The 23,288-nt window shown below is 44.7% G+C and overlaps 1 protein-coding gene across 6 annotated transcripts in view; it reads left to right on the top strand.

Annotated features, from left to right (window-relative positions):
• The window catches only part of Il1r2 (interleukin 1 receptor type 2), a 38,121-nt gene extending 24,361 nt beyond the window's left edge, over positions 1 to 13,760 (top strand). For 3 of the 6 annotated variants that reach the window (XM_076557369.1, XM_076557367.1, XM_076557370.1), the window contains exons 4-10: positions 930 to 1,110; positions 3,547 to 3,721; positions 6,070 to 6,132; positions 8,092 to 8,227; positions 9,601 to 9,743; positions 12,893 to 13,078; positions 13,620 to 13,759. In XM_076557369.1, coding sequence (XP_076413484.1) covers positions 930 to 1,110; positions 3,547 to 3,721; positions 6,070 to 6,132; positions 8,092 to 8,227; positions 9,601 to 9,743; positions 12,893 to 13,077 — 883 coding nt within the window. In that variant the 3' untranslated portion in view covers position 13,078; positions 13,620 to 13,759. Of the gene's footprint in view, positions 1 to 929; positions 1,111 to 3,546; positions 3,722 to 6,069; positions 6,133 to 8,091; positions 8,228 to 9,600; positions 9,744 to 12,892; positions 13,083 to 13,619 lie in introns of those variants that run through there. The other 3 variants (XM_042266216.2, XM_076557371.1, XM_076557368.1) reach the window with 2 other exon arrangements.
• The last annotated feature ends 9,528 nt before the right edge of the window (positions 13,761 to 23,288 follow it).

Raw genomic sequence — 23,288 nt, 5'->3', positions numbered from 1 at the left:
AGGTAGCTGTTCATCTTAGGGTCTTAGCTGATACAATTATATTTTTTCTGTTTTAGTTTGTTTCATTTTTTTTTGGATGGTGCAAATTCAATGCAGAGCCTTGTCCACACTAAGTACACGCATGCTCTGCACACATGCTCTACATGCATGCTCTACAGGCATGCTCTACATGCATGCTCTGCTCTACACGCATGCTCTGCTCTACACGCATGCTCTACCACTGCTCTTGCTTCCAGTCCCTTGTTTTTCTATTTTAAACATTACATTTATTAATCTCTTCTACCCTACATCCATTTCCCTTTGTATTTCCAGCAATATTTTTACCCCTGGCCTTTTCCCAGTCCTAAGGGCTTGATGGAATCACAATATTAGGATTATGGGTGGGCTGACAAACATTTAAAAACATCTTACCAAATTACTTGTGCCCCCCCCCATCATGCATTTTTGTTCATGTCTTTTAAAGTTCAAACACGAAGTTCTCAGCAGTTTTCTGAAACTAGAAATCAGTTGGTAAAGGATTCATCGGGAAGGAAAGAGGTTTTTCTTTAATGGAGACAGTGGTTCTTGGGAAACCATCTGTTTCGGCATGGTTCCTTGGATCATATCCAGGCTGGGTTCAAGGTTCTCAACTTTTGAATCCCTTTGGAGAAGACTTGGGGGTTTCTTAGTGTCCTGGGCTCTGGAATGAAGCTTCTGCAGGGTCCTTCATGAAAAAACACAGGGCACGCAGCTTCTACATAGCAGTTAGGATGTGAATGAAGCTTTTTGTATCCCAAGAACTTAGAGCAATCGGGAGTTAAGCAATAGTCATCAAGACAATGCAGGCAGGGTTGAATGGGGTGGAGAGTTGCTCTTACGTGCATTAGCTTTTGTCCTTCTGTCTTGCCGTTCATTGCCTCTTTCTTTTTTTTTTCTCGATAAACAATTAGAAACGCATCGCACTGTGAGGAAATGTCCGTGGAACTCAAGGTTTTTAAGGACACTGATACGTCTCTGCCACTTGTCTCCTACTTGCAAATCTCCACTGTCGCAGCCACCGGGTTACTAGTGTGCCCTGACCTGAAAGAATTCATCCCCAACAAAACTGGTGGAAGAGTACAGTGGTATAAGGTACGCTTCAAAACACGTCCGCCACGAAAACATGTCTTACGGCCCTTAGAACACATACGCAAAACCTGTTGGAAGAAAATACATCCATGTAGACACACATACACTTCCATATTTAGAATTATAATATTAATTAAAATGGTGGTGATTAGTGTTGCCTATTGGTCCTTGTGTGGTTTGGGTAAGGTTTGTGTAGACAGACTATGAAATGATTCCAGGGTAAATAGCCGTGAAAGAGCTTTTGACGGTCACTTGCCTACAAATAAGCAGGGAAAAAGAAAATACCCAACTCTGTTCATTTCTAAAAAAATTCATATACATATTAAAGGAGTCTCTTTTAATGCCCAAGGCAGGAGTAAATTCAGTTACAATGTCCTTCTTGTCTTCTTAAATAGTAAGGGTTGTGTGGATTCTGAGGTCATCAGACATCATTATGTTGAGCACAGACCTCAAATTATAGCCTAGAGTCACTTGTCTCTATGTAACTCATCAAATACAGAGTTTTCAGTTTTTAAATGCTTGAAAAAAATTAGAATACTTCAGAGCACATGACCGTTGACCTCAGTTCAAATCTCAGTGTCCATAAACACATTTGTGTTAGGACACAGCCATACCATCAGGTCATGGATTGTCTGTGTACCACTGAACAGTGGTGACAGAGACCTGGCAGACTGGTGGCGTTAAAACATGTCCTATCTGTCTCTTGTCTGAAAGAACTTGCCAACCTCTGATCTAGATCATAGAGTGATGCTGAGAAGTCTAGTATTCAGTTAGTCATGGATAAGAGTTGGTCCTTTAATCAATAGGTTAACCAGTTGACTGGTATGATAATGACAAAATGCACATGTGCGCATGGGCACACACACATTTATGCATGTCACAGCAATGCAATACTGGAAACTTGAAAATGCTTTTCGGAAAGTAGGTTGTGCACAAGCCTGGTGAGCTGGAGAGGGCCCTCGCTAGGTTTAGAAAGAGCACACAGAGGACACATGCAAAATGTCACCTGCAGAGGACAGACGTGGGTCTGTAAACAGTGTGCCTGGGTTAGGAACCTTACTCCTTTTAGTTTGGTCCACTTGCTCCCTCTCTTGAGTCTCTTTCTGCTGTAAAAAGGGGATTAGCCATTCCTGCCCCCTGCCATTGTTTTGAAGGTCATGAATGGAGTGATTGCAGGAAGCACCTGATACTTACATCTATCCCATGCTTAATAAATGGGGCTAGCATGACAGCATTAGCAATCGCTGCTCCATCTGCAGTCATGCTGAGCATTTCTGAGTACGTACTATGATGAGCCTGTTCCGACCTCAATAAATAGCTTAACGCGGTAGGGACTGCTCATCTCTCTCCTTTACAGATGACAGGAACAGACGAAACTGACCCAAAGTCGCAGTTTGCAGAACCTCTGTGATATCGTGCCCTCTGTCCATGTTTGTCTATTCATGCTAGGAGCTGTAAAATCCCGCCCTTTAATGAAGTGTGTTTGAAGACAAGCTACTGGCTGTCTGTTTTGTCTGTGTTCCACCCAGAGTGCGATTGTGATGTCACTCAAGGTTATGTTTGATTACTAAAAGCTTTGAGCTTTGATCACATTTTCTTTTTCCCTCCCTTCCTCCCTCCCTCTCTTCCTCCCTTTTTTCTCCCTCAGCCCCTCTGCCTCATTCCTCCTCCTCCTTTTGACAGGGTTTCTCTATGTAGCTCAGTCTGGTTTCAAACTCATAATCCTCCTGTCTCAGCTTCCCCAGTGCTGAGATTACAGGTACACAACACCATGCATAGGTTTATCATGGTTTAGAAAGCAATATTCTTGAGGACATGCTATGCTGAGGATCGTTTTCATCCTATATACTTCTCCTGTTTTACTGGAGGCTTTGTTCTCGAGGGTTCTGTTTGCATAGGAACCTATGGGACTCCGTGTCCATATGGGAGGATGGACCCCAGATCCCCTGTTTATTTACTTAAAAATGTTTTCTCTTGTAGTAAGTCCTACAATTGAAATGCTTTTTAAAGAAATTTCTGCAACATGCTCCCTTCCCATCCTTGGTCTTCATGTCTTCCTGTTAGATCTTAAATATATTTGTACTTAAGTGGCCTAAAATAAGTTAATCTTAAAAAAATCAGATGGTAACAGATTCCTTTTCCTAACCTGGGTATGGGGGCACATCTATGTCTTCCCAGAATCCAGAAAGCTAAGGCAGGATAATCAGGAGTGTAAGGCCAATGTGGGCTACATGATAAGATCCTGCCTCAAGAAAAAAAAATAATTTTCCTAAAAATTCAGTTAAAAGTGTGCCCCAAAGACAAAATTGTCAATGTAAACATGTACCAGGGAAATTCTTGGGTTGTAGGCTCTACATTGATTGACAGTGATGATATGATCCGAGTGCTTGAGAGTCATGTTATCCTATGATGTAACTTTATTACACATTTCCCCTCAAGGGCTCTGTCCTCTTGGATAAAGGAAATAAGAAATTTCTAAGAGCAGGGGACCCCACACGCTTACTGATAGCCAACACATCCATGGAAGACGCGGGCTATTACAAATGTGTTGCGACATTTCTCCACAAGGGCAAGGAATACAACGTCACTAGGAATATTGAACTCCGGGTCAAAAGTAAGTACTTAACCACTGAGGTACCTGCCATGCCTAGAAGCAGCATAATGAGAATAAATTCAGAATCACATAGAAGCCCTGGAATGTCTTTGGCATAAAGGAAAACATGTGTGTCAGCTAGTCTAAAGGTTACTAAGACATGTGCAAGATACTTTGAACAGTATCTACCAGGGAGTTCTGAGAGAAGGAGAATTAATTCTTGGGCAGGTAAAGGGTTAAAGTGGGTACTTGAAAATGGCAAGCCTAAAACTTACCACTAGAGGAGGCTAAACCCAGGTATCCTTCTGGAAAATGGAAGGTGCAAACTGAGCCGGTCAGGACATACTTGCCATGCTCTAGTATATACTTCTAAGGTACAAAGATTTTACTGTGGTGGTTCTCAGCCTGCGGGTTTGACCCCTTTGGGGGTCACGCATCAGCTATCCTACATATTAGATATTTACATTAAGGTACATAACAATAAAAAATTGCAGTTATGAAAGTAGCAATGAAGTTGTGTTATGGTTGGGGGTCACCACAACATGAGGAACTGTATCAAAGGGTCTCAGCAATAGGAAGGTTGAGAGCCGCTGTTTTGCTTGGGTTTTGGCCAGAGCGCTATGCATGGACATGGCCCGTTCAAAGTGCCCTGGTTGTTGTCTGTGGAGTATATGTCTAGTGGCCCTTCGTTCAGGTTGAGCACTACCTGACTAAAAGTTTACTGCAGAAACCTGCAGAATCTTGATTTTTTTTTTCCCCCAAAGAATTGGCATGTTTGCACTGGCATAATGAAATATATTGGGGACAGGCACAAGTTTAAACGTGACATTGGTTTATGCTTCACATATATTTTTATGCATAACCCAAAGATAGTTTGATGTGAAGTTTTATTATTGTATTTCTTTTTGAGACAGGGTCTCAGGCTATGTAGTCCAGGGGCTATAGCCTGGCTTCTAACTAGAGAACCTACTAAGTACAGAGCCTTCCCATGTTGAGATTACAGATGAAGGCCACCAAGATGGCTATCACAGTATTGCAAATAACTCTGTGCATAAAACCTGGGGAATATGCAGTATTTCTTTATACTGAGGAGCAGACACAACTGGAGTCTTTAATTAAAGGCGGACTTCAGAGAGCTTTGGAAACATTGGGGGGGGTGTTAAATAACTTCTGTGAGGGGGAAAAGAACTTCTCTCACAGAAACCAGAGATTCATTTGTGTCATAAGGAATATCTTATCCTCCGCGAACCCAAGCCTCTGGGTTATACTTTTTTTTCCTTTCCTGTCCTGTGAGAACCCATTCATAACTCCTTGCTTGTTTCAAAGTAGTGCTTGAGAACACTGGCTTTTTTCAGGGCTTGTTTGTGTGATACTGCATAGAAACACTAGGGGGCGGCAGACCTGCACTTTGTACTGAGCTGTGAAACTGGGGAGGCTCAGTGGTTCTCCAATAGCGAATTCTGAGTAGTCCCCGCAGGAGAATCTAAGGTCCTGTGCAGACCTGCTAAACTGGAGCTTGGGAGTTGTGCTGAAACCTGCTTTTCCCAAGCCCTTCCCCACCCATCAAGGCCTTGCAGGTGCACCCTCAAGCTGGGGAACCATCCTTGAGGCTGGCCTTTCTCCCTTGATTGTCCCAGCCTTGTTATAGGTAACAATGTCACTTTCCCAGTGCTCATTTCAGTGGTAATTTAAGTGCTCTTTAGCAGACGAAAGGGGTCTCTTGAGGCCAGTTGAGGGATGGCTTCCAACCCCTCCCTCCCTCCCTCCCTCCCTCCCTCCCTCCCTCCCTCCCTCCCTCCCTCCCTCCCTCCCTCCCTCCCCAGCTGTCCTTTCTGCTCCATGTCAGGTGCCCAGTTCCTCAAACTGGTTCAAATCCCTCAGAGGTCCACTCCAGCCTCCCTAAAGAGTTTACCTCCTTAGTGAATAAGAAAGACATCAGTGACCAGTGTGGGATTAGTCTCACGCACGGGCAACTTTCCAACCCCTGTGCCTGCTCTTGAAGAAGTGGCTCTTTAGTGTTGATGGGTAGGGCAGACCTTTAGGCAAAAGCCATCCTGTGGATAGCATCAGGGTGCATGCAGGAAGCCTGGGAGAAGACTAGCTAATTGTTCATCACAGAGCAGATAAAAAGACATCTGTCAGAGGAATGTGTAACTGTGGCCTCTTCCAGGAATGTCTCTGCCGGGAAAAGTATTGGCTTAAGATGCTCAGTTTTATGGAGAGTCCATTTCCGTTGCCAGACAAAGGCTGATTCTCAAAATGCTTGGCCACATGGGGAAAGAGCACTTAATTAACTAAACAATGGAATTCAAATCTCAGCTGGAAACCAAGCCTTCCCTAACGCAATCTTTTCTTTCCCACCTTCTCAGAAACAACCACGGAGTCCATCCCTGTGATTATTTTCCCCCTAGAGACGATACCAGCATCTCTGGGTAAGGATCTGCATCCCATGTGCCTGTCTGAGGTTTGGGGGCCTGCGTCTGCTGACCACACCATGCCTTTGGGTGTAGAGTGTTGGAGGGGAGCCCAGAAGCCACAATATGTAGGGGGCTGACATAAGCAATGTAGGGGACCTCTGTCTTTGCCAACTACTTTGAGGATTACATCTGAGAGCAATGGCACTTTATGCTCTCAAAATTACACCTACAAAAAGCTAAACGTGAGGAGGCAAATGATTTGGTCACAGTTATTCACTGTAGGAAAGAATCTACAGAGCCAGTATCTTTAGTACATTTAACTTAATTCATGTTCTCAATATTTAGGAGCTGCTCAGAATCCCTCTAAGAATCCATTTGTCAAACAAAGCCGGCCGCAGCTGCCGAGACTGCTTCCTGTTATCAGAGTAGCTGCTGTAGCCATTCAGTGGTCTGATAACAAGGGCTTTCCATTTCTATCCTATGCTGCTGCAGGATGTCCTGACCGACACACTGGTTGCATGGTCCATAGTGCGTGGCCAGTGGTCATTTATTGAGCATCTACTCTGACCAGTGGGCGCTCATGCCATGCCAACACCAACTCTAGGGGAAGGTTTTATTTCTACTATTTACCTCAAGGAAAAGCCACGGAGGAGTCATGGAGATATAGTGCACTTTAGAAACTCACACTTGGTATCAAATTTGGATGCAGATTCTGGTCTGCATACCTGGGAAGCCAGCCAAAATGTATATACCCTTTTTATGTGCTTGTTTTTTTAGTAATATAGGTTTTTTTTTATATAATTTTGATATTCATTCATCAAGCCCTAGCTTCAGAGTCCTTTTTAAAACAAAACATTATTATTAATTCTGTTTAGTGTTGGTTTCAAATATTAAAGTTTAACCCCGAGGCCATAGAAATAGGGGGCTCCTGTGCAGAGGTTGGAATTGGTTGAATCCCTTATGCTTGCCTATTGACCAGCTACTTGAAAGCCAGAGTAGTGGAGACAGTGGTTGGTAGGTACTGCCTGGCTCCCAGGTTCCTAGATCTCAGGTGCTACCCAGCCAGCTAAGTGAAGCCCAGTCCCAATCTGTTGCTTTGAAGGCGCTGCAGTGAGTAATGGAGTCACGTGACTACTGTTTGTTTGTTTTGTTTTTGTCCCAGTTCTGGGCACAGGGCCAGACTTTCTCTACATTAGGCATGAACTAGATATAATGGGCTATATTATAGCAAGGGGTGGGGATGATGAGTGTTTAAGGCCACGGGGACAAGAAGTGATGGAGGAGAGCTGATGCCCTCTCTGAGTGTGACATGGGACCAGACCTACTAACAGGCAAACCGCAGGAGGTGTATCTTAGTAAGATGGGAGTGAATGGGATTTGCTCATCTTTTTCACTGTCTACTCTTTGGTGACTCAGAAAGAAAGATGACTTCCTATGACTGAGGCAAGGCATTGGCATCATCCCATTGCACAGCTGTATAGAAGTCGCTGTCCTTTGAATATGCAGTTGACTTTCAAAGGGTTAATTCTAAACTCGGGCCCTCTTGGAACGGAGCCTCCCATAGGGAAAGAGTAAAGCTGAGGCCAGCAGTGGGCGGAAAGAAAGCATCACGTATGGCTAGATTTTCTGTAGTTAGAATCAGTGTGGAAGAAGACAGTCCTTGAGCATTGAAGGCTCCATAGGAACTGAGTGGCCTTGATGGGGCCATTTAAGTACGTGTGCTTTGGGGCTTTTGCCTGCACAGACCGGCGGACAGTCCTGGAGACATTTGGTAAATAAGTATGCAAACTTGACTTGAGCAGAACCATTTGAGGAAACTAAATTTCCTCATAAGGAAGGGACTGACTTGTGAGGGGTGCTTGAGAAGAATAGGGAGGCCCTGTGTTGAGAGCTTTCTGAGGGATGTGAAGTAAAGTGGACCCCCTTTCCCTGCTGAGTTCTGATGGCTGATGTGTTATATCTTGCTATACCCAGGGTCAAGACTGGTAGTCCCGTGCAAGGTGTTTCTGGGAACTGATACATCTTCCAACACCATTGTGTGGTGGATGGCTAACAGCACTTTTATCTCAGTGGCCTACCCAAGAGGCCGTGTGACCGAGGGGCTATACCAGTAAGTGGGTGAGGGCGTTCTGCCGTGATGTACTTCCTTCTGGAGGTAATGTTACAATCAGGGCCTGTTAATAGGACAGAAAAGTTATGTTTAAAAATGTTACAAACTGTTGGGAATTTAGAACTTTAAAAAGTGAATTTTTGCCAAAAATTATCTTGAGAACCAAACATTCTCTAGACTTGTATGAGTTGCAGTTCATTAGTTGACTCTTTGAACATTTATTTCTTGATTTTTTGCATGTTTAAAATATTTCAGAGTTGGTATATTTCCATTTTCCACTCTGTCACATTCATTACACTTAAAGATTTTCATAAACCCTCATAAACATTGTGAGGCCTTGCCATAATATCTATGTTAGAATGGTAGCCTTGTAGCTTGATGTGTTCTAAAGGAGAGATAGATAGATAGATAGATAGATAGATAGATAGATAGATAGATAGATAGATAGATAGATAGAATGAATTAGTTGTGTATAAGCATCCATCTTTGGGATAGGATTTTGCACTCTGAAGATTGACAGGAAAGGAGACAGATGGTCCAAAATTTCCCCTACTTTTTAAGTTGTAGTCTTGATACTTTGAATTAGCCTGGACTTGTGGTTGTCACTCTTTTGCATTTTGGGGAAGATTAACAAAAAGTTCTTTATGGGTACCATTAGTGGATGAAGATGATGCATGGTAGCATAATCATTTGCTTTCAGTTCCTTGTTGCCAAAGACTTAGTCACAATAAATGTCCAGTGTTCGTCGGCTCAGACTGCTTCCTTAATAGTTCTAGTTCACACATCTGGGATGCCTTTACTCTTATGAGTGGATAGTAGTAAAATATCTTTGGCTTCTGCTCACATGACGAATGGTAGCCCCCCTGACTAGTGCCTTCCCCGGGCTGGCTGTTGCCTGTGACCTGGATTTGTTTCCGCCATGAGGGTAGCAAGAGCAGAGGAAGGACACCTCTGAGGGGGGCTGGGCTTCTGGAAACTCCCTCTGCCTCACCATGCAATAACTGACTGGTGAGAAAGCCAAATTCCCCAAACTAGAATTTTCTCTTTCTACTTGATTATTGAAGGTATTTTTGTTCTCCTCAAACTAAAGTTTTCCATCCAAACCAAGAGGAAAGTATGGGCTTTCATTGTTAGCAAATGTCTTGTTACAATGAACAGCATCTTCAAGAATACATTGTCCCCCTGGAACAGGCTAGAGGGTCTCTCAAATGAGAATCGAACATGATGGCAAGTTCTCCAAATTCCAGAGAAGTCGTCGTCAGTTTATGTAGGACAGATGTTTCTAAATTGAGAGTGTTTGCCTGGCTAGCTTGTAAAAGGCCGGTCTACTTGCCATAGACACATCACGCTTAATCAAATGTTTTCTCACCCAGCCAATATTCGGAGAATGATGAGAACTATGTGGAAGTGGCCCTGATTTTCGACCCAGTCACAAGGGACGATCTGAACACAGATTTTAAATGTGTTGCCAGGAATCCATGGAGTGTTCAGTCACTCCATACCACAGTCAAAGAAGGTAATGTATCTGGGGGACACTGAAAGGAAATCCAATTTGTTGAATGCTGGACAGAGCTGCACACTGATGAACCTCAAATGTGTGTGTGTGTGTGTGTGTGTGTGTGTGTGTGTGTGTGTATGAATGTGTGTGTATTGTATGTAAGTGTTCATGTGGGGGTGTGCATATGAGTGTAGTGGTTAAAGATGGATGATGGATGCCTTCCTCAATTGCTCTCCACCGTGTATTTTTTCGGACAGAGTCTCCCACTAGATATAGAGCATATTGATTTGGCTAGGCTGGCTCCACCCACCCAGCTGAGGTTATAAATGTTTGCACCCAGCTCTTACGTGACAGCTGGGAATTCAAACTTAGGTCTTCATGTCTGCACAGCAGACACTTTACTGACTAAGGTATTTCCCCATTCCAAACCTTTCTTTTTTGACACATGTATGTGTTGTAAGTGCACATACGTATGTGTGCTCATATGAGTGCATATGCAAGGGTGTGTGTGTGTGTGTGTGTGTGTGTGTGTGTGTGTGTGTGTGCCAGAGACTGAGTTTTCTTTAGCCACTCCTGCTTTATTTACTTAGGCAGGGTCTCTCACTCTACCCCAGAGCTCATTGCTTGTAGGAGTCTAGCTACTCAGACAGCTCCAGGGTTCCCTTTTTCTCTCTCCTGGGTGCTGGGATTATAAGCATGCTGCCATGTCCACCCTGTAAATATGTAGGTGCTGGGACCTGCAGTCTAGTCCTCACGTTTGTGACGGTAAATACTTCATTTACTAAGTTACTGTCCTGACCTCCAAACCTCTACTTTGAAAAAGAATTGTCAGTAGGGTGGACATTTGGCATTGGGAAATTATACTTAGATAAAAAGAAAACTAAGTTGCAATGATTTTTAGCAAACACGCAAAAATCTGCAATGAACTGAATACACTGTGTCCTCTTGGGGCTGTGCCTTGAATCACCAGGGTTTGCTCACCTGACATCTCACATGGTCTCTAGAAGGTGATACATCATTCTTTATCTTGAACTTGATGTTGAAAATCTCTACCCTGCTTTGTGAGGACCAGGGTTTCAGGGCAGCTGTAAAGTCAAAGTCACCAAACAACAGGAAATAAATGTAGTATACAAGGACATTTAAAAGACACAGAAAACAAACCTCAATGATTTAATCTTATTGTTTGAATGACTAAGAGGAAAGTGAGGTACAGTTAATATAGTTTCTGTTAACAGCCTTAGGATACGCTAACCTGTAGGTCACAGTCACTCTGGAGAGGAATCTAAATGCAGCCTTTGGAGCAGGCTGCACTGGTCAGTGAAATGCCTTTGTTCTACCTCAGTTTGCATGCCCAGGAAGGTAGCTGTAGATGTACTTTAAATTGGGAAGATGCTGATTTGGCCAAACCTCGGAATGGTAACTGATGCTAAGTACATCTCCATCTGAGCTCTGTACCCTGCCAGCATCTGCCCACCCAAGCCTCTATTAGACCATAGGCATATCTATTGCCTCATCCAGGTACCTCCTCCACACACATTCTCCTGAGCTGCCCCAGATTGCAACTGCCCTGGCTCCTTCCAGATTGAAGGATGGATAGCTAGAGCTTGTGTGCCTGGGGTGGTGTCTCAGGTCATCTCAATGCCATTCAAGTTGGGAGGGACTTGGTGATGTAGGAGCTGTATAGATTTGGAAATCAGAGTTCCACAGAAAGTGGCTTCCTTATCTGGGGATCAAATTAACAAAGGAACCTGGACTGTGTGTGGTCCCTGCCCTGGAGTCCTTTTACGTGTTGGATCACCAGGCCATAACTTAGTGTGTTTGTCTCTGGGGAGGCTGTGGCTGCTTCTCAAGAGCACATTAGGATTACGAGGTATATACAACTTGTTTCTCAGAAAATTGCAGCTTCATATAGTTCTCATCCATGTGGAATTGTAAGTTAGTGTGAGAATCCCCCATAGAACTGGCTTGAGATCCTATTAATTCCTGAGCAGAGCATGGCAAATAATAGCTCCAACTGTGTAATCTGACACTGGGGAGAAGGTCGCAGGTGAAGGGGACCTGAGTTCAGATCCCAGGCATCCATATAAAAAGCCAGCAATGGTAACATGTACCCATAATCACAGTACTGGGAGTAGGGGACAGAAGAATCCTGTGACTCACTGGCTACTCAATCCAGCCAGTAGATGAACCGAAGCTCAGTGAGAGGCCCTGTCTAAAAAACGTAAAGTGGAGAGTGATAGAGGAAGACACCCAAGTTAGTCCCTGGTCTCTGCACACACATCCACACACATCCACCTACACATCGCCACATATGCCCACCCCCACTGACCCTACAATCCTCTCTACATGCATATCTACACCCATGCATACCCATGTATATATACCCACACACATACCCTAGAACTATCACACTTCACACACACACACACACACACACACACACACACACACACACACACACACGTGCACACACGTGTGTGAACACCCTTACCAATGTGGAATCCTACATACCTATAGCCCTAGTCCTTGAACTGAAGTGAGGGGGACTCAAGAGTTTGAGGTCCTCCTGGGCTACATTTTTTTGGACTCTATCTCAAAAAAAAAATGTAGTGGAATTCTGGCCCTCTCAACATGATATCTAATAGCACCATTTTCATAGACACTTTATTATTGTATTCACAATCTCTTCTTGTCTATAACAGAGATGTCTAGCAATCACATATACAATAACTGAACCCAAGAAATAATCTTGGCATCCAAAGTTCTTTACCCAAAAGTTTCTTGTCTTTGCCTCTATTTCCCATTTAATCCCCATGACACCTGGGGTCACTGGCAAGGCACAGATTGTCCCCTGGCACATCACAGACAGCTAATGGAGACAAAAGCAAGCTCCATCTTACATGCACTACCCACAGCTGATACAGCCCCATGGCCTCGGCTCCTTACTTTGTGACGTCCTTTAATCAGGGTTTGCCCACCTCCTTGTTCTTTGATGGCACAGACGTCATCTTCAAATGGCTTTGGCTTTGGTGTGGGAGACAAACTTCCTAGAAATCAGTGCACATTTATCAAGGAAAGCAAACTCCAATATGTTTCTTCCCTGCCGCCCTGTGCTGCCCTGTTCTGCAGAGAGATGTTCCCTCTCACACCCTCTCTCCTCTCTACAGTCTCCTCCACATTCTCCTGGGGCATTGCGCTGGCACCTCTGTCGCTGGTCATCCTGGCTGTGGGGGGAATATGGATGCACAGACGGTGTAAACAGAGGGCTGGAAAGACATATGGACTGACCAAGCTACGGACTGACAACAAGGACTTCTCTTCCAGCCTAAACCAAATAAAGGAAATGAAATAACGTAAGGCTGACCTGTGTCGTCTCTTATGTGCTGTTTAGAGGTTCTGGTTTTTCCTCTGTTGCTTAGTAAAGCTCCTTGTTTGTAGCAGATGCTGGAAGTCCACACTGCACACTCCTTGAAAATCAGTGCCCGGAGTAGGAGCAGCCCCGCCCTTTGTGGTCCATGTATGAGGACAAGGCATGAGGAGCCACAGCAGCTGTAGAGGTCTTGTGGAGCATGTGACCACTGGGCCCGATCCTTAGTACAATAACTTCCTTTCTCACCCTTCCAAACAACCACTAAAACAGGAGCCATTAGTCTCGAAAAAGAGCAAAAACCCTCCAGCATACTCTGAAAGTCCAGCCACTCTTTTAATTAAAGTGTGCTAGAAGTCTGTTTGGTTAGGCTGATGGGACCTACTGGAGGTACAAAGATGCTTAAGGTGTAATGTGCCTTTAGAAAGGGCGATTTTAATTTGGATTCTGGAAGGATGACTTAGAAACACTCAAACAGGAGAGTCAGTAAGGATTAGTGATTCAAAATTAGCAATTATCTTTTGCAGCAGATAGAAACCACCACAAGAACCCTCCATTGGTCAAAACTGCAGAGAACAACCGCCTGTAGAGGCCCCATCTCCAACTGATACATCTGCAACACAGCTCCTAGACCAAGGCTCAAAGAACATCTCAGAGAGGGAGTGAAGATCTCGAGAAACCCAAGTCCAGGGCATCTGCTCGGAGCCAGTGTCTTCTAGATATGACAAGAAAGTTGTTGTACTTATGAAATATCAAAAAATATGCTCTTCTAAACAGGACCTGAACATGGCAACAGTTGATGGGGGCATTTCACAAGTCTCTATCCCTAGATAAAGAGCCACAGCTAATTAATGGCTGTGGAGGGAGGGAGAATCAGTCTTCTCCGGGGCTGAGCTCCCAGTAGGTTCCTCAGCCCCAGGTGGTCATCTCTGAACACATACACATATGAGCAACACTAAATGAACTCAGCAGGTTGTATATGGCCATATGCACATACATATACACACATATAAAATAATAACTAAAATTTTGATCATAAATTTGAGAGGGAGTTGGGGGCCCGGAAGGAGTGGAATGAGGGAGAGGGTGGGGGATATGATGAAAATACAGTACTCATATATGAAAGTCTCAAAAAAATGTAAAGAACAAAAGGACAATAAAATATAGCTTGCTTAAAAAAAATTCACTAATTTTTTTCCCTAACAATGGGGTAGTTTAAACTTTAAATTTACAGTTACTTAGCTTAGCGGCCTCATTCTTAGTATGCTTTGCTACTGTCTTCGTTTGATTTCTGTTGCTATGATAAAACCCAATGACCCCAAAAGCAACTTGGGAAGGAAAGAGTTTGTTTGACTGGCCGGTTGGAGTCCATCACCAAGGGGAAGGCAATGCAGGACTCAGGGCAGGAACCTGCAGGCTGGAAATAGCAGAGACCATGGAGGAGTGCTGTGTATTGGTTTGCTCCTTAGGGTCACATCTAGCTCCCTTTCTTATATCTCCAAGGACCACCTGCCCATGGATGGCACCACCCACAGTGGGCTGGGCCCTCCCACATCAATCATTACTCAAGGTAATTTGCCTACAGGTCATTCTGATGGAAGCATTTTTCTTCAGTAGATGTTCCTCTTCCCAACAACTGTAGCTTGTATCAAGTTGACAAAAAAACTAACCAGGACAACTACTGTAACAAATTACAATAAATAGAGAGGCACTTATAAACAATGGGAGTTCATTTCTTACAGTTCCGGAAGTTGGGAGTTCAAGATCATCGTGCTGGTGTTTCCTGGTCCACAGAGAGCTGCCCTACAGAACAATTTCCTTCCAGTGGCCCCGCCTCGCAACACCATTCTGTTGAGGGTTAGAATTTCAACATAGGAATGTTAGGAAGACACAAGCTATCTGGCAGCACCCACACCCCTGTCAGTGTGAGAACATGGGTCGGAGACACACACAAAATGCTTGTGTTAGTGATCATCAGATGCAAACTAACTTGGAGTTACCTACACGCTCACACCCTATCCAGTGTTAAAGAGGAAGGTCCAGGTTTTTTGGATGTGGACACTCCTACACCCCATAGTTCCTTTAGCAATTTGAGAATAGGAAAAAGGCAATATGGATAAAGCCAGTGAGGTGCTGGGGTCAACTTGAACATGTTTCCAAGAACCAAGTGTCTCTTACCTTCTTTGCTCAGTGATGTCATGCTGGTAATGTAGAGCCATTGTGAGTTTATTTCACCATAAAAAATGGCAAGTGCCACAAACAAGCACTTTCCTTCCCCCTTTCCCTTCCCTTCCCCAGCTGCCACAAAGGTTAGACAGGCTCCAAGAGGTGCTAGTAGTGCTGCTCCTACCAATTTATCTCAGGAAATCCTTTGAAAGGGGAGTTGATTAGAGATATACAATTGCATGTCCTCAGGATAAAAAAAATTATGCATCAATTATCAGTTATAACTGCCCGTATTGTAAGACAAAGAGAATGTTAATGGAAAATTATAAAGTGTTTGGCATGATCCTTGGAATTCTATTACTAAGGATGGTCAGAATCGGGACAGATAGATCACAAAGGTAGCAGGGAAACTATTCAAAGCACATTGATAGCACAGAACGACACTACACTGTTAAGATTGACAGTGGTCCAAATGAGTGAAGTCTTTAAAGGTCTGACTGTTTTTCCAGGACTTTCTTGTATGATATTCAAAAGAAGTTGGAAGTTTGGTTAGTAGGGCATAGTTGGAGCAATTCTCTATTTCGATTGACTGGTTTCGTTGCATAATCATTTCCCTTGGTGCGTCCCTTTCCTTAATGCATCTGATTATAATCATATGCACACCCAATTATGCATATGTATAAGATGGTAAACAGAGGATTCTTCCCAGGAGTTCATGTAGGGACACAGTTTTGCATTATTACAAAATGCATCCAAAACCAATCTAGGCTCGATTGGTGCTCGACCTTCATACCTAGACATAAGCAGAGCATGAATAAATAGAATCTAAGTTTGCTGGTCATAAGAGAAGGGAAACATACTCCATTGTTCAGAGTCGGGTGTGTGCACATAGCTGGATTCAGGTTTGGGTCCCAGGTTGCTGAAGGGCTGCTAGGCTCATTGTTTGGATAGGGTGTGTGCATAGGCTGAGCCAAGTGGGGTTCAAGGTGACTAAGCTATTCCCCATGCTTGACTGCCTTCCTTGCAATGCTGTTAAACTGCATCTAGACAGAGATGGAAGTTGGAAATAAGGAACTGAAAGAGAGCTATGTGGGCTTAAGCAGTGGCCTGTGTTAGCTTTGTGATCCTGGGCAAATCTTTTAATTTTGCAGGCTACCACTTTGCTCATTTGAAAAGTTGGGATGATAACAAAAACTCTATTAACTATTTAGCTGTATTTGGTATATTTATACCTTTGCTTTTTAAAACGTAAAAGTTTCAAACCCAGGAAGCATCCACAGAAATCAGAACGGCTGCTTTGTGTAGGCTACACTCAAGCCAACCACAGAGTGCCAGCAGCTCTGGTCTGCCGTTGATTTGTGTACATTACTTCCTATCAGAATGCAGCCATGCCTGCATGTGTATGGATTGTCACTGGCTGTCTTTGCCCTTTGCAGACAGAGCAGCCTGAAACATTTACTATCTGGCCCTTAGCAGAGAGAGTTTAACAACTGCTGATTTGGACCAAGGGGAACCAGGACCAATTTTGACCTTTATTTGACATTTTCCTGTTGTTATCTCCTCTTGCCTTGTCATCCTGTTTTATAAACATTTGAGAGGGAGAAGAAACAGGCAGAGGAAGCAGAGGCTTTTGAGCATGTAGGCTTTCCCCATGAAGGCAGAGCATATGGATTGAGATGGAAGGACCAGGCAGCGCATCACAAGCCACTGGGGCAGCAGGGGCTTGGGCCCTGTGTACCCTTCATTAGTTCCTTCAGCTCCCGGGATCCCCACCTGCAGATTTTGGCAGCTTCAGCAATGATCCTAGAAAAGAACCTGACCATGACTAGAAGGAACTGTCAGCTATTTTTCAGACTCACGTGACCGTGCCTTGAACATACTGCCTTCACACTGTGTTCCTCAAGCATTAGAAGAATAAGAGACAGGGGTTCTAAGCACCTTGTATTCATGTCAAAGAGGAAGCATGATGAGGTCAATACATTAAAAGGAAAAAAGAGCTGTTGCCTTTCTAAAAGACAGTGCATTAAGGACAGTATTTTAGGTGGAAGAATAAAAGAAATAAGGTTGATCATGTGTTGACAAGTTTTGTCACTGGTCATAGTTTTCTGGGCTTTTCCATGCCATCCTGTCTATTCCTGAGTAAGTCTGAAAATTTCCATATTTGGAGAATAAAATATAAGGTAGAACCAAGCAGGTATCTACTAGGCAAGAGGTGGATATGAAAACTGCAGTGAGTAGGATGGTGGGCTTGCACAATGGGAGAATAAAGAAGCCCCTGTAATAGATAAATGGCATGCAACAGTATGATTGGGTCTTAGAAGTATGTTAATGAGTGAAGTCCAAGAAATATCCACTCACACCATGCTGCTCTTCTAGGGAAAGCAGGAACAATGAAATTGGACATTTGTGTTTTCTCTTTTTCTTTCTCTGTTTGTATACACACACATGTACAGACACATGTCTACAATGAGTACAGTTTTGTCATGCATATATTTCTAAATATAAATATGTGTGTGTGTGAAGAGTGATTGTGTCAGGCAACAAGTCGGGGTTCAGTGGTTGGAAAGAATAGGAAGATATCAGGTTCATCAAGTTCTCATTCTCACATTGGGTAGTGGACTATAATTGCTTAGCCTATGATCAAATAAGCAAATTACAAACCACACCATTCAGGGAACGAGGAAAAAATGTGTGTGATAAATCAAAGATCACGACTAACACAGGTTCACGCACTTGTGTCCAAATTAAATACACCAGCAAGTTGGTTTCTTAATGTGGCTGATCCCATCTATCCCAGGTTGATTCTCTTAACTATTGGAAGGTGTTTTTTCTTGGTGTTTTTTTTTTCTGTATGAAATATGGATGTGGGAGGCAGATCTTGTTGGGGACATCACATTTCCATGTGTTACTGATAGGAAAAGGACAAGCCCTATGTGATAAGATGCCACCTCCAAGGGAAGTAACTGAGGATAACAGTGGGTGTCAACAACAGTTACCCAAAGTGACTGATGCACTAAAGGTATATTTGATGCCTCACGTATTTCAAATGCCCAAGGGAATACAGAGGGACTCTTAAATAGAAAAGGCAGAGATTTATTGCAGGTGTCTCAAGACAGGAGGACTCTTACTCATGGGTACATCTCCAGCACTGGGCACAACGCCTTGCCACACCGTAGACCTTTACAACGTGTCTGCAGCATGGACAAACTGTTCCCATCCAAATTTGTGCTAGCTTTTGTCCTGACTTTCTGCCAACCGTTGGGTACCAAAGCTCCCTGTGTTTTTGTTGTTGTTTTCCTGAACATGTGTTCTCCACCCCCTGGGCATCTGCCATCCTTGCCACCTCTTCAGGTCTACTTGTGACTGCTCCTGGGCTCCAAGAGATCACTGCCACCCACAGAGGATGTGGCCTCTTGGTGTCCAGGGACAAGCTGTTCAGCTGCCACCCTTGGCTGCAACCACAGCCAGCTATGGTCACCCTCTGTAACACCAGGGAAGTTCTTTTTTCTGAAGCTCATGTGATCAACCAGACTCCCAACCAGGGTGGTGGTGGTAGCTGCAAACCCTGTTTCTTCCCACATCTTCAGAAAATCAAAGCAAAACAAGTCTGCTGTGGACAGACTGGAAGAGCCCACTGTTCACAGGTTCCCGAGAAACTGCCCAGGTCACAGCTATAGGGCAGAGTTATCAGGTCAAGGAGTGAGAGACCAGCTCCAAGGACAGGGGAGAGAAAGCTTTGGGTGAAGAAAAGGAATAGAGAAGAAAGAGAAAGTATCGTGAATTTACAATATGTAAGACTCTAAACCGGGTGGTGGTGGCACACATCTTTAATCCCAGCACTCGGGAGGCAGAGCCAGGCAGATCTCTGTTAGTTCAAGGCCAGCCTGGTCTACAAAGTGAGATCCAGGACAGGCACCAAAGCTACACAGAGAAATCCTGTCTCGAAAAACCAAAAAAAGAAGGAGGAGGAGGAGAAGAAGAAGAAAGAATCTAGTAGATAAATACAGTTACTCACTGTATTTTAGAGATAAAGAAACAGATGCTTATTTATTTGTTTATTTATTTGCTTATTTATTTGTTTGTTTATTTATGTGTGTGTGCTCATGTAAGTGACAGCAGGATGTCTTCCTTAACCTCTTTTCCATTTTATATTTTTGAGACAGTGTTCTCACTAAAGCTGGAACTCAGAGCTTGCCATATCATGTAGGTTGTCTCGGCAATCAGCCCTGGAGGTACGCCTCTCTCCGCCCTTCAGCGCATGCTCCCACACCTGGCTCTTATGTAGGTGCTCCAAGTTCCCTGTGCTCACACAGCATGCACTTCGTCCACCAAGCCATCCTCTCAGCACCCCCTCTGCACATTCAATTTAAAAGTTACATCGTGGAGCAGCAGGGACAATGGGCTTTCTGAGACCAGATCCTGGAGCTTGAACACATCTGTGTTGACAGTTGGCCCAGGTCAAGGTCACTGCTAGAAAAGACAGAGTGAATGTTTTCACTCCTAGGGGGAGCTAGCAGATGTGTGTGCAATCTATGAGGGACTAGGGTGGCTAACAAAGATCAAGCATCAGGGAAGGAGCCAGAGTCCTGCCCTACACTGTTTTTTGTAGTTCTGCTTCCCTAAGCTGGATGGACCACCTGATAAGCTCATGACGTGTTAGGACACCCACCCTTGCATCTGCAGGTGTGGAGATGACACATCCGATAGAACAGCCAAGCTTGGCTGCCACCTTTGTGGCCTGCTTTCCCAGGGAAATGCACTTGTGCCTGTTGGGACCTTTCTAAAGCTATTGGGAGAGAAATCTGGATTTCACCCCCACCCAGGAAGCTCTGAATATTTAAAACAGTATGTGAACTAAATGAGTATCAAAATCCCCCACTACCCTGGAGGCTGACGATTCATCTTGCATTTCTTATCTCAGATGACTGTTTTAAAATATGGACATTATTATCCAGGTATGGTGAGGCCAACAGATCAGGAGGCAGGTGCCATTGGAGAGGCAGCATCATGCTCTTATATAAAGATACAGGACATGCATAGTGTGAGGCAGCATGGGAGACCGAGAGGTCAGTCAGGTGTCTGGGAAAGCAGAGAGATGTGAGCATCTGCCTTTGTGATGTCTTTGGGGCGGAAGAGCAGAGCAGGAGGCAGGTTCAGGACCAGCCCCTCAGAATAGTGACCTCTGGAGTGGAGGGCTGGCTGCCTCTGGTTGTGCAGGGGAGTGAATCCCCAGTGGGAGGTTCAAGACTGGGCTAGGCTTTAGTTGGTGTGCATTTGAATGGCTCACTTTCTGGATGAGTTATTACCTGTAGGAACTGAGTGAACCTGGGAGAAGCAGACCTTCCAGGGTCAGCAAAGCTCCAGTGCCAAGTCATCAGAAACACACGCTTAGCACAAGTTTTTTTCTGAGATGGTGCATGAGGAACAAAACAAGAAGTTCAAATGGCCAAACATAGTGTTGGGTGGGTGTTAGAGCTCTGGGGTGGAGCTTCACCTCTCATATGCAAGACTCTAGTTTTATCACCAGTGTTGGAAAAAAAAATAACTATGTCCCCAATACCAAATATCATTTTTACCAAGCACAGTAGACTAGTCACAATAAAATCTCACAGGCATGGGCAGCGAAGGGAGGGCGCTGCGTAGAAACATGACCTTGGGTTTATAGCTTGACCAATAGAGCCTGGGATCCTGTCCCACAGTTTCTTCTTGCTGCACCTCATCCAGGAGCAGGGCAGTCTGGGCTGCCATCTTCTGCTGGGAAGTCTGTGGCTCCAGATCTTGGACTCTGGAATGGCCTCTTGCCTGCCCCCCCTTTGCGGTGTTAACCGGTGTTAATACAAGATTAGCTTTGCTTTGCCTCCATCCTTATGACATTTTAACTCAAGCCCTTCTGCAGCCCTGGGGCAGATTTCCAGAGGCATGTAGCTCCTAGAGCCTGGCTGACTGTCAGCAGTCAATAGTGTTCACAGCAGAGACTGGGGGTTTCTGATCGAAGAGGGGGAGGTGGATGCCAGCCTAGCTGCTGTTTCTCCATGTGTGGACCCTAGGCCAGCATCAGCAGCCCTAAAGAACTCTTAGACATGATAGGACTGCTGTTAAGAAACTAGGGTGGCCTGTAGTTCAACATCCTCTCCGACCCCTGTTAATGCTTGTACACCAAGGCTGAGCATCAGGCCTCTGTGGTCGGTCTAGAACCCATGAACTGGGGTGGAAAGATCTCTTTGACCTTTTCTTTTCAACAGAGGTCAATGAGAGCACTGTGTTTATCACATCCGGCTAAAATCCCACTTTGCATCTCACACCAGCAAGTAGGATTTGGACTGCTGTGGACAGCACACACCCAGGGCTAGACACCTATGTCTAGGCTCAGCCTTTTTGCGTGGCTTTCTTCTCCCTTGGCACCATGCTTTTTACCTGGGACTCCACATTTTGGTTTTTCTCTGGTGACAGAGCTCCCCATTTTGTTGCTAGTAGTCAGTTACCATATGCCTGTCTGCTGGGGGAACTTTTTAGATCTTCTAGAACTTTCTCAAGGAGATGGCTCTTTCCTAGCCCCACTCCAGCTGCTTTATCAGGTCACCCCCACCACCTGTGTCCCTGAGTTCTAGTGAGAATGTCCCTGTCACCATATGTTCCTCTACATGTGGCTTGTCTTGGGTATTTGAGTGGTCAGAACGCTGCACTACATTCCTCATTTGAAATGAGTTTTTAGCAGTGGAGGGCCCACTTCCCTACTGCTTGTGTGGTGGGTGAGTGGGGGGGGGTTCTTAGCCCTGGATATGAAATGAAATCACCGGGAGATGAAAGTGGGTAATCCAGATCACTCCAGGGGTGTGCTACAAAGTCAGGACTCAGGAGGTTGTCAAAACTTCATGGGCAGTTTTAGTGAATGGCCTGGGAGGAAGATCTGGCCTGGCTCAGCTTAACCTCTTTGACATTCTAGCTCTTGTGGGCTGCTGTCCTGTCCTTCAGTCTGTACTGTAGACTCATCTGTCCATCCGTCCTTTCTTCCTTCACCTACTCTAACAAACATCTCTAGATTTTGGTCTCATACATGGGTTTTCAGTGTGACTGATAAAAATCCATAAGTTCAGGCTTGGCAAAAGCTCCCTGGAGAATCTGAGGCCAAATAGAACCCCAGAACATCTGGCTTCTTAATCATGACCTGTCTCCCAGTAGACAGCCTATGAGCAGGAGAGCAAGGCACATAAACTTAGCTCATTTCTGAAACTCCAAGAAGGTCCCACCCTCCTCTCTTGGAGGGGCATCCATGTAGAAGAAAACACCAGGCAAGGGGACCAAGTGTGACTTCCCCAGAAACTAAGCATGTCTCAGCTGTTTCTAGCAATTGTGCCATGGCTTTTCGGTTCCTGTTCTGTTCTTCATTACTACAGTGCCTCTTGGCCTCTCGCCTGGCATGCAGAAACAGGAGTGGTTGGGATGCGGTTTTGAAGTCTGAGTGCTGCTGAGCTATCTCTTTGGAGCCCAGGCCCTAGCAAGCGAGACAGGAGTCTTTAAAAAGCCACTGTTCACCCTCCTGTCCCCCATGTTATGTGGCCTCATCTTCATACCGTGGGCATTTGTGCTAGAGCCCAATATTCTTTCTTTGATGCATCCAGAAAAGAGGTTTAGTAGGCAGGAGGCAGGTAACAAATGCTGATTGGATGCACACACGCATGAACAATGAGTGGTTTCTACGCTGAGGGGAAGGGACATGAGAAAGCTTTTCATTGGCCATTAGCACTTCTGCAAAGGCTGGGGTCAGGTTCCCATCGAGCACCTCATCTGTATCTTACTGGAGCACCTGTGCTTCCTACTTCCTGTGATGTCGACTTGGTTTTCCTTCTTCAGCTCTGGTTGGAGTGCAGGCTAGTTGAGAACAGGTTCAAGGTTTGATTGAGCTCTGCCTCTCAGAACCTGTCCTGTCAGATTTCACAGGGTAAAGGCAAGGGATGCGCTCAGGTAAAGGCACTGAGGGAGAGGGGAGTAACTGCAGAGGCCCCGAGAGTCACATTTCCTGTGACACAGGA

Source organism: Peromyscus maniculatus, chromosome 21, assembly GCF_049852395.1.
Source record: "Peromyscus maniculatus bairdii isolate BWxNUB_F1_BW_parent chromosome 21, HU_Pman_BW_mat_3.1, whole genome shotgun sequence".
NCBI lineage: Eukaryota > Metazoa > Chordata > Mammalia > Rodentia > Cricetidae > Peromyscus > Peromyscus maniculatus.
The sequence above is the reverse complement of the archived record's forward strand: the minus strand, read 5'-3'. Positions and strand labels throughout refer to the sequence as shown.